General features: G+C 37.3%; 1 protein-coding gene across 2 annotated transcripts in view; it reads left to right on the forward strand.

The window, feature by feature from the left end:
* Positions 1 to 15539, forward strand: part of CDH12 (cadherin 12) — a 416625-nt gene that overhangs the window by 127779 nt on the left and 273307 nt on the right. For both annotated transcript variants that reach the window (XM_032626909.1, XM_032626910.1), the window contains exon 2: positions 12761 to 13177. In XM_032626909.1, the coding sequence (XP_032482800.1) occupies positions 12947 to 13177 (231 nt within the window). In that variant the 5' untranslated portion in view covers positions 12761 to 12946. The remainder of the gene's footprint in view (positions 1 to 12760; positions 13178 to 15539) is intronic.

The raw sequence follows: 15539 nt of genomic DNA on the forward strand, positions 1-15539 counted from the left end.
TCTGGAATTATGGAATTAGAGAATGTGTGCCGCTTACTGTTTTTCTTTTCCTATAATAGCTCTTCTTCCTTTCCTTCTCCAACCCCACTATTTTTCTACTTGAAAAATTAAAATCCAATATCGATTCACGGACCTGAACATATCCCTCATTATCCCTCCAATAATATACAAGAAAAACCTCTCTAGTATTACATTTAAGGTTTAGAAATAAGAAAATCATTTAAAAAATTGGTTAGCGGGCTTCCTTGGTGGCGCAGTGGTTGAGAGTCCACCTGCCGATGCAGGGGACACGGGTTCGTGCCCCGGTCCGGGAAGATCCCACATGCCGCGGAGCAGCTGGGCCCGTGAGCCATGGCCGCTGAGCCTGCGCATCCGGAGCCTGTGCTCCGCAATGGGAGAGGCCACAGCAGTGAGAGGCCCGCGTACTGCAAAATAAAAAAATAAATAAAATAAAATAAAAAATTGGTTAGTACATGCAAGTACTTTTTTACTTGAGAAAGACAAAATATTTTCTTGGTGTTCAGAAATCCAATCGATAGCTTTGTAGCCTCAATTATTTTTGTGTCTTGAAATCTGTACTGATATGTAGCTGGGTCATCCTGATGCCTTCTTATGCCCATTAAAACCCTCCAAATTAACACCCAGCCCCCAAATCTCCTCCCTCTTCCCTTCCCCATCCCCCATGCGCACCTACTCCTACCCCATGGTGTCCCCTCCCTGTCATGATGGTCCTGTAGTCATTCCTTTCTTCCTTACATCATTCCTTTTAGAAATATAGTCTGTGCTAATCTTAGGCTAATTTTCTTCCTGGATTTAGTCCCTCTGGAATTCTTGTGAGTAAAACTCCTCACTCCATTAAGTATTGGTATTATTTAAATCTTTGTGGTTCTCCATAAAGAGTAACATGGTATTTATTTTTGCAACCCAAGGGCTCTTTTGCTGACGGTGGTTCAGATTCCCGTGGGGAATCTGTAAAGGTGCTTTCAAGGCTTAGTCTAGCAAGTATGTCAAGGCATGGATTCAAACCCCTCTGTTACACAAGTTCAATGCCTCCAGTAATATTTGAAAGGAATGCACTTTCTTTGTGTGTTGGAAGAAAATCATACATTAACAGCATGTCTATTGATTCCCACTGAAGCATGAAGCAGCACTGATGAAACAAATGTGGGACTATCTCCAGCACAGATGATTTCTGTAAAAATTTAGAGGATGTACATGCTGCTTAGGTGGTCATGATGAAACCTTAGGTACTAGCAGTGGTAAATCAGTGGGTACATTCTCAAATATGTGCCATATGTAGGTATTGAGGTAGGCACTGATCACTATCATGTAAAATCTATTAGCACATGCATCGTGACCCTGCTTGATTCAGTTTATTTCAAGAAACAAAGACAATTTCAGGTGCCCTAACTACAGTCCAAAATCTTGAGTGTGAAGTCCACCATTTGGTCGTGTGTGTGTGTGTGTGTGTGTGTGTTGGTAACAGTTTTATTGTGATATAATTTCCATACCATAGAATTCATACACTTTATGCAACTCAGTGTTTTATTGGTATTCATATAACTGTGCGTCACCACAATCTAATTTTAGATCACTAGTCACTTTTGTCCTACCTGGAAGAAATCCCAAACCCATTACCAATTACTCCTCACACTTCACACCACGTACTAGCCCTGGGCAACCATTAATCTACCCTCTGTCTTTATATATTTGCCTAGTCTGAAAATGTCATGTAAATGAAATTCATACAATATGTGGTCTTTGTGGTTAGCTTCTTTCTTTTAGCTCAGTGTTTTCAATGTTCATCAGTGTTGTAGCATATATTAGTACTGTATTCCTTTTCAGTCCAAATAATATTCCATTGCATGGTGGTGTGTAAACGAGCCAAAGATAGACACTGTAAATTGACCCCCAGGGTGTGTATGTCTTCACTGCAGGTTGATACCTGTTAACTCAGAAGCCCATGTTTACAATAGTTACTTTAAACCCTTTGGATTCTAAGTTCATCATCTAGGCCCCTTCAAAGGCTAATTTCTCTGACTGCTCATTTCCCAGTATGTGGGTCACACTTTCCTGTTTCTTTGCATGTCTTGTAAGTGTTGAAAACCAGACTTTATAAATAATATACTGTAGCAGCAGTGATTATTGAACCTCCAATCCTCTCCCCTGGAGGTCGTTCTTGCTGTTGTTTGCTTGGTCATTTATTTGTTTAGCGAATTGGGTGAATTTATTTGGAAACGTATACTATGTCTACAACGTGTGACCTCTGTTCAAGTTTGTTTTCTCTTGTTGATCTTTCAACCTGACTACATATGGTATTGGTCCTGCATCAGCAGAAGCCACCAATTTGTCAGTGGCAGTGCTTAAGCCCCTTAGCTGGTCACATTTTTACCCTCTACCACTGGATATGTGTGTGACTTGTAGGCTGCTATTACTGAGTAATAAATTAGCATTTTTTGCTCCATGTTTAGTTGGGAACTGGTACTTAAAGATTTTATCTCTAATTACTTCTGAGAGGGCACAGTACTGAGGATACACACATTCTTCATGACTGCAAGGGATGTGTATAATTTTTAAGTCTGGATTCCTGGGAGTTGCCCCTGGGTCAGAGCAGATTATTGCTCAGTTGGTGTTTGGTGTGAAGTTGTATTTAAGCTCCTTGTGCCAGTGAAACGACCCCTCCCCGCCACCCCTGACCCATGTTGATGTTCTGGCTGCAGGCTGGGGAGTGTTTTCACATCTCTTTCATTCCCAGTTGTGATCTCTAGTGAGTGAGTACAGCTTAGCACATGTGCATAGCCTTCCCAATCCCTAGAGTTGACTGATCCCAAAGGGCTCTTCTTGGTTATCCTTTTCTTGGTTCTATTAAACTCCTGGCTGCTCTTCCATTCTGTTCGTATCATAGATTTACCAAAATCTTTAATTGCTCTGCGCAAAGATCTCCCCTGTTTCAACAGCACTCTTGGACAAGGAGTTCGCATTCTGTTAGAAATAAAGTGTGTCCTCTCAAACACAGCCCTGGAGCTCTTTATCCTTTTGACCTTCCTTTCTCTTGAGAAGAATACCTGAAGCTCTGCAACAGAGCTGGGAGCTGGGACCTGCTCTTCCTGTAGTGCCATCCTCATGCTATGAGTGGCCATTGGTGATGGTGGTGACACGGGGTAGCCACCCCTGATCTTCTCAGTTTGCCCCTAAAAATGCAGAAACTTTGCCCTACAAGTGAGCTAGGGTGGGCCCCTCTATTCTCAACCAGGTGTGCCTGGAGTAGAGCTTTCACTCTCTGAATGGAAGCTAGTGAGAAAGGAAGTCATTCTTTCCACCACACCTGCCTGAGACAGCATTTCTGAAACACAGGACTTGGGATGTGAAATGCCACTGCCAGCCATTTCCTCCCAAGATAAAACCCAAGCTTGAGATTTAGAGCTGGGTAAATAGCCTTCAACTTCTTAGTTGCTCCTGTCCAAAGTAGAGAGCTTCTGTAGCATAGACCTGGGACATATAAATTTAATAATATCACCTAAGAAAACAGGTCATGGCTCAATGTCACAGACTCGTTCGGTTCTTACCAAGATTTAGTAGACTTCCTCAAATGAATGTCTCTCCATTTGCTGTATATGCTTAAGACAACTTCCAGTGACTTTAAATGATTGTTTTTTATTTTTTCAATTGTATTTTCTATTTTTTAATCTTTATTAGAGTATAATTGCCTTACAATGTTGTGTTAGTTTCTGCTGTACAACAAAGTGAATCAGTTATATGCATACATATATCCCGATATCCCCTCCTTGAGCCTCCCTCCCACCCTCCCTATCCCACCCCTCCAGGTCATCACAAAGCATCAAGCTAATCTCCAATCTAATCTCTGCAGCAGCTTCCAACTAGCCATCCATTTTACATTTGGTAGTATATATAAAATAATTTTCTTAGTAAAATTGCTGTTTTGCTCTGAAGAGTGTCTACTGAACCTGTCACTTTGCTATTCTGAAGTATTGCACCTACACCCTATTTAGTTTTGCTCTCAAAATGTACACATTATAATTTGCTCTTTTCCCTTCAGTACTGATTAGCCTCATAAAACTAGGAATTCAGGAAGACTACTCAGGGTTGTGATGAAATTTAACATCCTTCAGATAATCTTGACTCTTTTGCTAGAACTGTGATTTAATCCAGTCTTATTCTAAGCTGATTTTCTAAGCAGCTCTCCATCAGTCCCTTGTGGCTGGCCTCGTGTAAGTTTTCCTCAATCTATCACAGCTAGATCATTTTTCTCTTATTTTTTTTGCTACAGAATTTGAATGCAATATAAAAATCCAAACTATTTTCCAATGTAAGATATCCTTCTTCCAGGCATCGTGAAAGTGGTAATAAAAATGGAGATCCTGTGGCTTTCAGCTCTTGAATTACTACTATTAACTAAGGTTTCCATCATTTACAAGGCAGTCTCTGAATAGAACTCTATAGAAGTTCTTTTTCTCCCAATTTTGCCCCCTTACTCTGTGTAAATTTCTCCTGTGTCTGGTAGGAAGTAACTTGTACAATTTTTTAGCCATTAGCCAAGCCTCCAGGTAATGAAATCTCAGCCATTTTTATGATAAAATATTTAAAAGTCTCATTTATTTAATCATGATTTCTTAATTTACAAAAATGGTTTCAATATATTAAGAACTGGTTTTCTACTGAAGCTTTGTAAACAAAAATTTCTAGTGAATATTTGCATAAGGGTGTTGTTTTATGTGGTAAATAGGTAAGGTCAAAATGCCTCAAAAATTGTAGTCTCATCCTTGAATATAATCACATTATGATTGAGTTAATCTCTGGTAATTTTTTCTTTATTTCCTAAGAATGAATAATTGCCTCTTTTTTCTATGTATTAATCATTATTTCATCAACACACTTTCCAACAAAGTGTGAATTTCTTCCTGCCATTTAAAAACACTATGTAATTCATTTGTTTTAATTCATTAATTTCTCCTCCTTGGTGTTATACCTCTTGGAATTCTTCTTCTCTTTAATCTGGACTGGTGCTCCCTGAGCCTATATACAGTTTTCTTCCTAAAATTCCTCTCTATTATTGTGCTGAAAATTCCCTTTGCCTTTCTTCTTGTTAAATATCCTTATTACTGAATCCCATGCTTTCGTCTTCTTTTTTTTTAAATAAACTTTATTTTTGAGCACATTTAAATTTACAGAAAAATTGAAACAATAGTACAGAGAATTCACATATATCCAGCACCTCTGAGATTATATCTTACATTAGCATGATACATTTGTTACAATTAAATAATAAATATTAACACATTATTATTAACTAAAGTCCATACTTTATTCAGATTTTCTTAGCTCTTACCTAATGTCCTTTTTCTGTTCCAGCATCCCATCTGTTATATTTAGTTTTCATGTTTCCTTAGGTATCTCTTGGCTATGACAACTTTCTTGGTTTTTTTTTTTTTTAAACAAGATGTGCCTTTATTTATTTATTTGGCCACATTGTGTGGCTTGCGGGATCTTAGTTCCCCAACCTGGGATTGAATCTGGGCCCCCTGAAGTGGAAGTTCAGAGTCCAAACCACTGGGCCACCAGGGAATTCCCAAGATTTTCCTTGTTTTTGATGACACTCAAAGTTTTCAAAAGTACTGCTCAGGCATTTTATAGAATGTCACTCAGTTGGGATTTGTCTAATGCATTTCTCATGAGTAGACTGTTGTTATTGATTTTGCAGAGGAACACCAAAGAAGTAAACTGCCTTTTTCAGAACATCACATCAAGGGTGTTCTAACAATGCAGTTAAAAATAACACCATGAATGTAAATGTGTACTCAAATCTGTCTTCTGAGAGAGGGAAGGAGAGAGATTGTGTTCCTTGTCATCCATACTGGGAAGATGTCCCATGTTGAGTTTCTTTTTTTTTTCTCCCACAGATATTTTTTCTTAGCTTATTGATGATAACAGTATCATATCATTTATTGTGTGTGTGTGTGTGTGTGTATATATATATATATATATATATAGTAAAGAGTAGGGTCTGGATAAGTCAGAGAGCAAGGATTAATGAACTCCACAGATCAAGATCAGAGAGTAATTATCACCTTCAGGCATCTTTATTTAACTTCTAAGAGACAATAGAAGTGGGTTTACCATCCATACTTCTCTACTTCTCAGTGTTAAGTTTGTAAAATAGAAGAGTTGGGGTTAAGATTTTGCTGCACCAGAGAGAGTGTAAAATTTCCTTTTGGTTTGGGCTTACTAGGACCAAGAGAGGTGTGGTAGGGATATTTGCTCATCCCCAATGTATTCCAAAAACGAGAACCACTTGTAATAATTAACATACCTGTCAACCTAGTAAGACATCATCTAACAAAGATAGACCCTTTCAGTGTAATTTATATAAAGTAGACCCCTTTTCAAGAGCTATTCTTAAAAACAAACACACCGAAAATTAAATAAGTAACTACAGAAACCACAGCCTTCGGTATCTCTCAGTTCTAGCGACACATTTAATGGAAAAGCTGTCACTGGGTATTTCACATCTAACTAACCCCTGCTTTGATATATGACCATTTTTTTAAATCTCCCTTCTGCTAAAAGCAACGTGTGGCTCCAGAGACTCATCATTGGATTTGGAAAGTCTTTGGAAAGCCAATTTGGCTCCACAAAATTTAGGAATAATAGACAAATATAAAATTTTAAACACTGTGCCCGAAATCCAGTATATGGAGTAAAACGCATCTCTGGTGATGTCCTTTGTAACAAATATGTCTTCTTTAAAGTTCCCATGTTTCCATAGGGTGCTGACACCTCAGAACAAGTCTCTGTTCTTGATCTTGTAACAGTACCATTGGTGCTGGGGCAAGTGTACCCAGGTTGATGGCTCCTCATAATTTTTCCTTGTAATTTCTGCTATATTTCATGCCTGAGGGAGTTGTTTCTCTTTTACTTAAGAACCAGAGTCCTTCAATCTCCTTGCATTACTTTTGTTGTGATATAACACTTTAAAAGCTCCCCAGCTGACAATGTGGCTGGAGGCTGGGATCTGCTGGGAGCAGCATCATGCACGGAAAATAATATCTGTTCCTCTGTTCACTGAAGCACCACAGTTTTATAGAGTGTTGGAATGGATTTTAGGATCCTAATGCAATAACATGAGTTAGGAAATGTATGTGTATACACGTTCTAATTGAGTGATGAGATTAACATATATTTTATTTCTTCTTGTATTTAGCTCTACAGACATAAGAATATTGTTGATGGTGTCCCCACAATTCAAATGCTACTTGACAGACAGTTACTTAGCGTAAAACTATGCTATGACGTCATTAGACATTATTCCTCAGATCTGTCTTGTTCCAATGCCTATCTTTTCATTTATTTCTTTCATTATGATTTTTTAAAACTATACCAAGCCTGGAAGTGACCCCCAAATTCAGAGTCATCACTTAGATCCCACAGGCTGCCCTCTCATCTGACAGACCCCAGCACAGCACCCCCAGTTCAGTCTAACTGGGAAGAGGCTGGACAGCTGGAAAGTGCTTTACCTTCTCTGTGCTTTGGGTCACCCAGCCTGCCTAGTGCCTTGCTGGGTGGATTAGCTGGGCTGTTGTGTCGTTTCTGAGTTTTCAGCCACCATCCAGTCCTGTTAGCACACTGGTCATGTCTATTATAGCTTTTTTTTCTTTTCTTCTGTCTCTGCCTAGAATTATGTGTCTCTTTTTACATCCTGGTGGGTAAGGGCTGGGGGTCCTGAACCTCCTGACTTCAAAGGAACTATATTGACCTAATTGCTTCAAATCTTCTAATTTCATAGAAGATCTAAATGAGTCTAAGAAACTTTATGCTGCCCAATATTGAAGTAACTACTTCGCTTTGGAAAAAGAATTTGGAACTCAGGTCTTCAAGCTCATATTCATTGTCTTGCTAGGATTTGAAACCCTTGATGCTCTCATCTATTTATGCATTCGTTCATTCAGGGATAGTGGAGAACAGAATCCAAGGGGATGGGCTTTTGAGTCAGAGTGCCCAGATTCAAACCCGCCTGCTATGCACTCCTCTGTGGACAATGGTCAAGTCATTTAACTTCTCTATTCCTCCATTCTATCTGTCAAATGGGTATAATAACACCTTCACAGAGCAATTGTACTGGTACAGAACATACAACATTATATGGAACATAGTGAGTTTTCAGTAAAAGTTGGCTATTATCATTCGATGACTGATTCCCTCAAACTTAACAAATGCTTTTTTGGTACTTACAATACACTGTTATAGATGCCAGGAACAGCACAGCTGAGAAAACCTGACAAAAGAGACATCATTGCTACTCTTTTAGCCCCTGTTCACTCTACTCAGAAAAGTGGAACAAATAATCATACAAATACACCTGTAATATAAATTATTACTATTGTTAATAATATTATTTATCAGTAAACGGTTTGAGAGAAGGGGAGAATGGCAAGGGTCTAGCATGGTGTAGAGGTAGATCATGCAGGCCCTATTAAGTTCATGAATATCATTATAAAAATCCTGGCTTTTAAGATCTACTGTCTTAGCAACTTCCAGATATACAATACAGTGTTAACTACAGTTATCGTGCTGTGTGTTACATCCTCAGCGTACAGTGAGAAGGCTTTACATTTTTGTTTTTTGTTTTTTGGGGGGTTTTTTTGCGGTACGTGGGCCTCTCACTGTTGTGGCCTCTCCCGTTGCGGAGCAACAGGCTCCGGACGCGCAGGCTCAGCGGCCATGGCTCACAGGCCCAGCCGTTCTGCGGCATGTGGGATCTTCCCGGACCGGGGCAGGAATACTTGTCCCCTGCATAGGCAGGCAGACTCTCAACCACTGCGCCACCAGGGAAGCCCAGCTTTACATTTTGAATTATAGATCTTTCTACTACAATGTGGTATATGAGTTCCTAAAAAGCTTTGCCTTCTGCAGAATTCATACTAAAACAGCAGCATTCATGGCAAAGAATAAGATTAAGTGCATATCTTCAGAACCTATGAGGTCACCCCTGGCCATCACCATCCTAATGAAAATATCAGCTAAATAAACTACTCATACATAAATATTCCTGTAAATATAAAAACATATTTTAACAAAAAAGGAGAAAGTAATTTGACGGCAGGGATACGGGACACAGCAGGCTAAGTAGAATATGTGTCCAGAGAGAACCAAAGGAAAGAACAAGAAGTGGGCACGAGGCAAGGGAAATGGGGGGCTGTTCTGCCACACTGTACCCTTCTGTGGCTCCTTTTCACTTCAGCCTCATGACAATGTTTTGCATTTAGGGGCTGTTTTTGGTGATGTGAATCTTTACAGTGCTGGGGAATTAGCTTATGAAAAAACATACTTTCTATGTTACTTTTACATTCTTCTTCACATCACAAGCACCCATTCTAAGGTGACAAAAGGGGGATGATGTGGGCCAATTAGAATTTCTGAAAGATTCCTCTAAAAGGAGATCAAAACTCAGATTTCAGACACCTCCACTTCCAAGGGGAAAGGGTATCTGGACTCATAGTGATGGTACTGATGATGAATATAGCCAGCTGGACAATATCAAAAATCTCTAATATAAAATAAAAAGACACTGTTTAAAGAAAGAACTTTAGGTATCAATGCTAACTAAAATCTGAATTTTTATAACTCATGCCCCCAAAAAATGGAGGAGAAAAAATCAATGGAACAGAAAGGCAAAAGTACAACCTAATTATATATGATAGACTAGGTTTGGGAAGTTAGAGTTCCTGCCATCCATTTTTTCTACTCATGTTTATCTCCCCATCTGTTCTGTATATATGCCTGGGGTAGGATTGACATGAGTAGGGGAAAAAACATGGACAAGGTGGAAAATCCAAGAAATTAAAACATTTTAGTTTTTGGTGTTAGTAATTTAAACTTGAAAACAGATGAGGAAAACATGTGCATTATTTTTACACAGCCTTATTGCATAGAGTTGCAAATATCCTCGGGCATCACAAATATATTGTCACACAAATATGACACAGTTTGTGCTAGATATTCGATTTTTGAATGTTAAGAATACATTATTTAAGTAGAAATTGCAGGTGTGATTTAAACTCTATTGTTTAAATCAGTTCTATTCAGTAGAAAATAATGCAAATCACAAATGCAAGCTGCATCTATAATTGTAATTTTTTAGTAAACACATTAAAAATTAAAAAGAAATAGGTCACATTAAATAGTTTATATTTATTTAACTTCTATATCCAAAATATTACCATGTCAACAACTAATAAATATAGAAACAATAGTGGGATTTTACATTATTTTTTTTTGTACTAGTTTTTTGAAATGTGGTATATAATTGAAAAGTAGAGCACATCTCAACATCAACTTGCGAGATTTCAACTAGACAGCCACGTACGGCTAGTGGTTAGCATATTGCACAATATAGGTCTAAGTTAACTTTTTATGAACATTATTTTGCCAGAATGAAAAGATGCAATAAAATATATACTGTTTATGTTTTTGTTAGTAACTAACAGGTGCACCCCTTCAGGCCAGAAAAAAATACATATCCTGCTTTATTTCTCATTTTGGGAGTGTCCTTGTAGGATTCTCTCAAAGTATAAATTTTAACCCTCCCCATCTCATATCTTAACTCAAGTGTAGTGAATTGCTCCCACATTAAATGTTTAAATTTGAATATTTGCAAAGAATGCATTATACTTTTTTATTATATTGTATGTAACTGAATAATCATTAAACCGAATTGCAACTGACAGGTTGACAAAATACCCTGTTTTATAGGTGTGTGATTGAATATGTATTGATTTTTATTTTAGTTCTCTTGTTTTGGAAATGCTGTACATAATTTCTGGCCTCCAACATTTTTGGCCCTTGGAAACTTCCCAGGCTGTGGATAATGGGCCCCTAGTGCCAAATGCATGAAACTTCCCTAGCTGGAACCACATTTTTCCCATGCTGCTTATAGAACATAGATCTGCTCTCACTTTTAGGTCTCACTGCAGTTGGCACCTATAACAGGCTTTTGCTAACTCAAGTTTTGGTCACTTAAGTTTTGCCATCAGGATATTCTGTTTGCTATCTTTTTTTTTTTTTAACAGCATTGGTAAATTTGCCCTCATTTCTTTATATGACTATTTATTTTCCATTTCTGATTTAAGAGAGGGAAGGATTGTGTCTGTTATCTTATCTACTGTTTAACAAAAGTCCTAGTACCTTGTAAACACCCAAACCTTAGATAAGCGAATGAAAAAAAGTGTTTGTTGTAAGGAGATGTTCAAAGCTCATTTTACCTAAATGCAGGGCGGAGGTTGTCCATCTGATAGGGACCCAAGTTTGCTCTGAGCTGCACACCACCTACAAAATAATTCCTTTTTATCCAGTGTTTCTAGTGTGCCAAGGCTAGAGAAACATTTTTTTTTAACTTAAAGCTTATAATAAATCCTTATAAAACAATCTGAGATTTTCTCAATAACTTACATGTTAGTAAGATCATTTATGTTTAGTAATTTATGTTGTTCTTTCTTTCATGGTCCTATTCTTCCTATTCTCTAACTTCAGAGAATTTTTTTGCTTTTTTAAAACTGCTTTGTTTTTTCCTTATTCTCTAAACCTGTGGTTCTCAATCTTGGCCTATTTTGCTGCTCCCAGGGAATATTTATCTGGCAATGTCTGGAGACATTTTTTGGTTGTCAAAACTGGCTGTGAGAGAGGATGCTACTGTCATCTGTCGAGTAAAGGAAAGGGGGTGCTGCTAGAAATCATAAAATGCACATGCTGGCTCCCCAGTAACAAAGAATTATCCATCCCAAAAGGTCAATTGTGCCGTTTGTGAAATCCTACTCTCAGCTCACTTTAAAAATAGTGATCCTGGAAAAGAACTCTAATACAAAAAGATACGTGCACCCCAATGTTCATAGCAGCACTATTTACAATAACCAAGACATGGAAACAACCTAAGTGCCCATTGACAGATGAATGGATAAAGAAGATGTGGTATTTATAGACAATGGAACATTACTCAGCCATGAAAAAAGAATGAAATAATGCCATTTGCAGCACTAATGCCATTTGGATAGACCTAAAGATTATCATACTAAGTCGACCTAAAGATTATCATACTAAGTCAGACAGAGAAAAACAAATACGTGATATCCCTCATATGTGGAATATAAAAAAAGTGATACAAATGAACTTATTTACAAAACAGAAATAGACTCACAGACATAGAAAACAAACATGGTTACCAAAGGGGAAAGGTGGGGATGAATTGGGAATTTGGGACTAAAAGATACACACTACTATATATAAAATAAATAAACAACAAGGACCTACTGTATAGCACAGGGAATTATATTCAATATCTTGTAATAACCTATAATGGAAAAAATCTAAAAAAGAATATATATATATATATATGTATATATCTGAATTACTTTGCTGTACACTTGAAACATTGTAAATCAACTATACTTCAATTACAAAAACAGTGATCCCTGTTTTATTCTTAATATGATTATTAAATTTAAAAAATGATTGCTTCTATTTATGATATACCTTTTGCTTTATTGTAACTCATACTTTTCAAGTCTGTAAAAAAAACTTAGATGTTTTATCCAAGTTAACAGGTTAAAGAGCAGTGACCATTTACCAATATAATTCTTTTAAAGACTTTCCTCTCTGTTTCTTTAAATGTTGGCAGATATAATGAAAGTTTTGATGACTGTCATCATGTAATTCTATCAATTTAATGTATCTTTGTTAATCTGTTTTATAGGTCCCTTTAGATGGAATATAATATAGCAGAAGCCTTTTCATCAAAAGGATTAATGCCTGCATTATCATTTCTGCAATAAAAGAGAGAGCTAAGTGGTAGAGGCCACAGACACCTCAAACCTGGATTCCACAATACTGCATTAAGTGCTGGAGTTTTTATTACTCTGCTGTAGGAAAGCTTTTGCCAATGCTTACAAGGAACTGTTTATCCCTGCTGCTCTGGGTCCTGTTTGATGGAGGTCTCCTAACACCACTTCAACCTCAGCCACAGCAGACTTTAGCCACAGAACCAAGAGAGAATGTTATCCACCTGCCAGGGCGGCGATCACATTTCCAACGAGTTAAACGTGGCTGGGTATGGAATCAATTTTTTGTGCTGGAGGAATACATGGGCTCCGAGCCTCAGTATGTGGGAAAGGTAATGGCATGTTTCTTTTGACAACAACTTGATAGCAAGGGGGCTTATGCATTGTGTATTGTGTATAGATGTTTTGCACAGGAGTTGAACAAACCAGTGAGTAGAACACTGGAATTGAAATCTGAGTGATCTGGTTTCTCTTCCTGACTCAATGGCCCGGGTAAGCTTTGGAATATCATTTAATCCCTCTTTGCTTCCATTCTCCCTGATTATTTTAATGAAGTTAATATATATTCTGTTCCTATTTTTGGCATTATTCACCAAAGACATGAAGTTAATATGTGTAAATGAAACTAAAACTGTTACTATAACACATTATTGGTCATAGCCATTCTGGAATTGTTTACCAATGAGAGACAGGAAAAATCAGCAGGTATAAATAGTCTACATTTTTGTTGGTATCTTTGAATGATCAGAATGTCTCTCTTTCCCTCCCTCTTAAAAAACATGATATACCATTTAGATTGTGGGTCTGGAGTATAGATGTTCTCAGACTTACAATGGTTTGATTTAGGATTTTTTAACTTTACAATGTCATGAAAACAGTATGCATTCTGTACCCACATAACCATTCTGTTTTTCACTTTTAGTACAATATTCAACAAACTACATGAGATAGTCAACACTTGATTATAAAATAGGCTCTGTGCTAGATGATTTTTTCCGAGTGTAGGTTAATATAAGTGTCTGAGAATGTTTAAGTCTGTCTAGGCTAAGTAATGATAATCAGTAGAATAGGTGTATTAAATGCATTTCGACTTACAATATTTTCAGTTTACAATGAGTTTATTGTGATGTAACCCCATTGTAAGTTGAGGAAGCTCTATATTTGATTTGGCTTGCTTATACGTTATAAATAATTCCATTATTTTAGTCTTTACAATCTATTTATGAAGCTATTTATGGCCAAAGTAATAAATGCTGGAACCCAGATATGTACACATAAATCTCAACACAATACACAAATTTTAATCTTATTGTAATTTTAAAGAAATTAAAATTTTTCACAAAATAGTTGATGGCGACTATCTGTTTCAGCACATTTATGTTTCACTGCTATTTTTCTTACATAAAATTTTTGACTCATGTCTATAATAGATAGACCGTATCAATGATACCAGAATATTTTCCAGAAAAATAAGTATTTTATACATTTTGATATTTCCATTTTTTAATTTTCTAAAAGATTTTTTTCTATGGTTTTAATAAAAATATTTATGTTTGAAGAGAGTTTAAAATAAATCCAAAGACAGAAATGGAAAACCATAGTAGAAGGAGTATTAGGAAGCTGATATAGAAGATTATGTCTCTGGAATAGTAAAGTCTCTAGAGATTTCAGAAAACCTAAACTAATGAGAAACATGATGAGTCTTATGATTCTAATACTGGCTCAAAGGAAGCAAATCTATTCAAGATCTAAATTCTTTGCCCTATGACTTTAGAATTTACCTTTTGGAAATTTATTTTTAAAATATTGAATAATACAGTGGGGAAGGTCTTCAGATAGAACCTTGCTGAAAATGAATACGTAGTCAGGGTTGCCCTAGTGTTACCAAACACAAGTTCATGTGCCCGATGCACTGTGAGTCCAAACAAACCAAAACATCAAAGTTTGGAGCAGAGAAAGGTTTATTGCAGGGCGATACAAGTAGATGGGTGGCTCCTGCCCCCAAAACCCTGAGCTCCCTGAAGGATTTCAGCAAAGCACTTTTAAGGCAAGGTGAGGGAGGGGTGTGGTTAGTTGTTGCAAACTTCTTGGTGTCGGAATCCTTTGTTCTTGCAGCTGTCCACATAGGTCAGGTCAGGATGTTCCTGTAAACCTCCAACAAGACAAAAGTTATTCTCTGTTCTGCAACTTTTTATCTCTACATGAATGGACTCTTAAAGGTCAGAGTCTTGAGAATAGGTTATCCTGTATATTTCAAGCGATAAGCAACATTCTTTTACAAAAGGTGCAGAGCCAGCATGACTAAGCATAGACAACAGAGTACAAAGGTAGAAGAAACAGATCTAATATGGAGTCAGATTTGTTCTTCCCTATTACACTACTGTGTATGGGCCCTGAGCAAATTTATTTTCTGTGGGGTACCTATCTATACATAAAATTTGAGTCACATCAAATCAGTCTTTGAGTACCATTCTGGCAGTCCAATTTTTAGTGATCTTGCAAAAAATATACAATGCCGTTTAGCAGGAGTAATATCCTTGACAGCCCGTCTACTAGGAATCAGGGCCTGGTCTTGTGGCCCTGGGACAACTCCATAGATGGTAGTCCTGAGGTCCATATGGTATCTGGTGAACCCCAAAATTGAGCAGAAAGTCAGAGAGACCCGTAAAGGAGAGAAATGTCTACTGAGGCCCA

This window comes from Phocoena sinus, chromosome 3, assembly GCF_008692025.1.
Source record: "Phocoena sinus isolate mPhoSin1 chromosome 3, mPhoSin1.pri, whole genome shotgun sequence".
NCBI lineage: Eukaryota > Metazoa > Chordata > Mammalia > Artiodactyla > Phocoenidae > Phocoena > Phocoena sinus.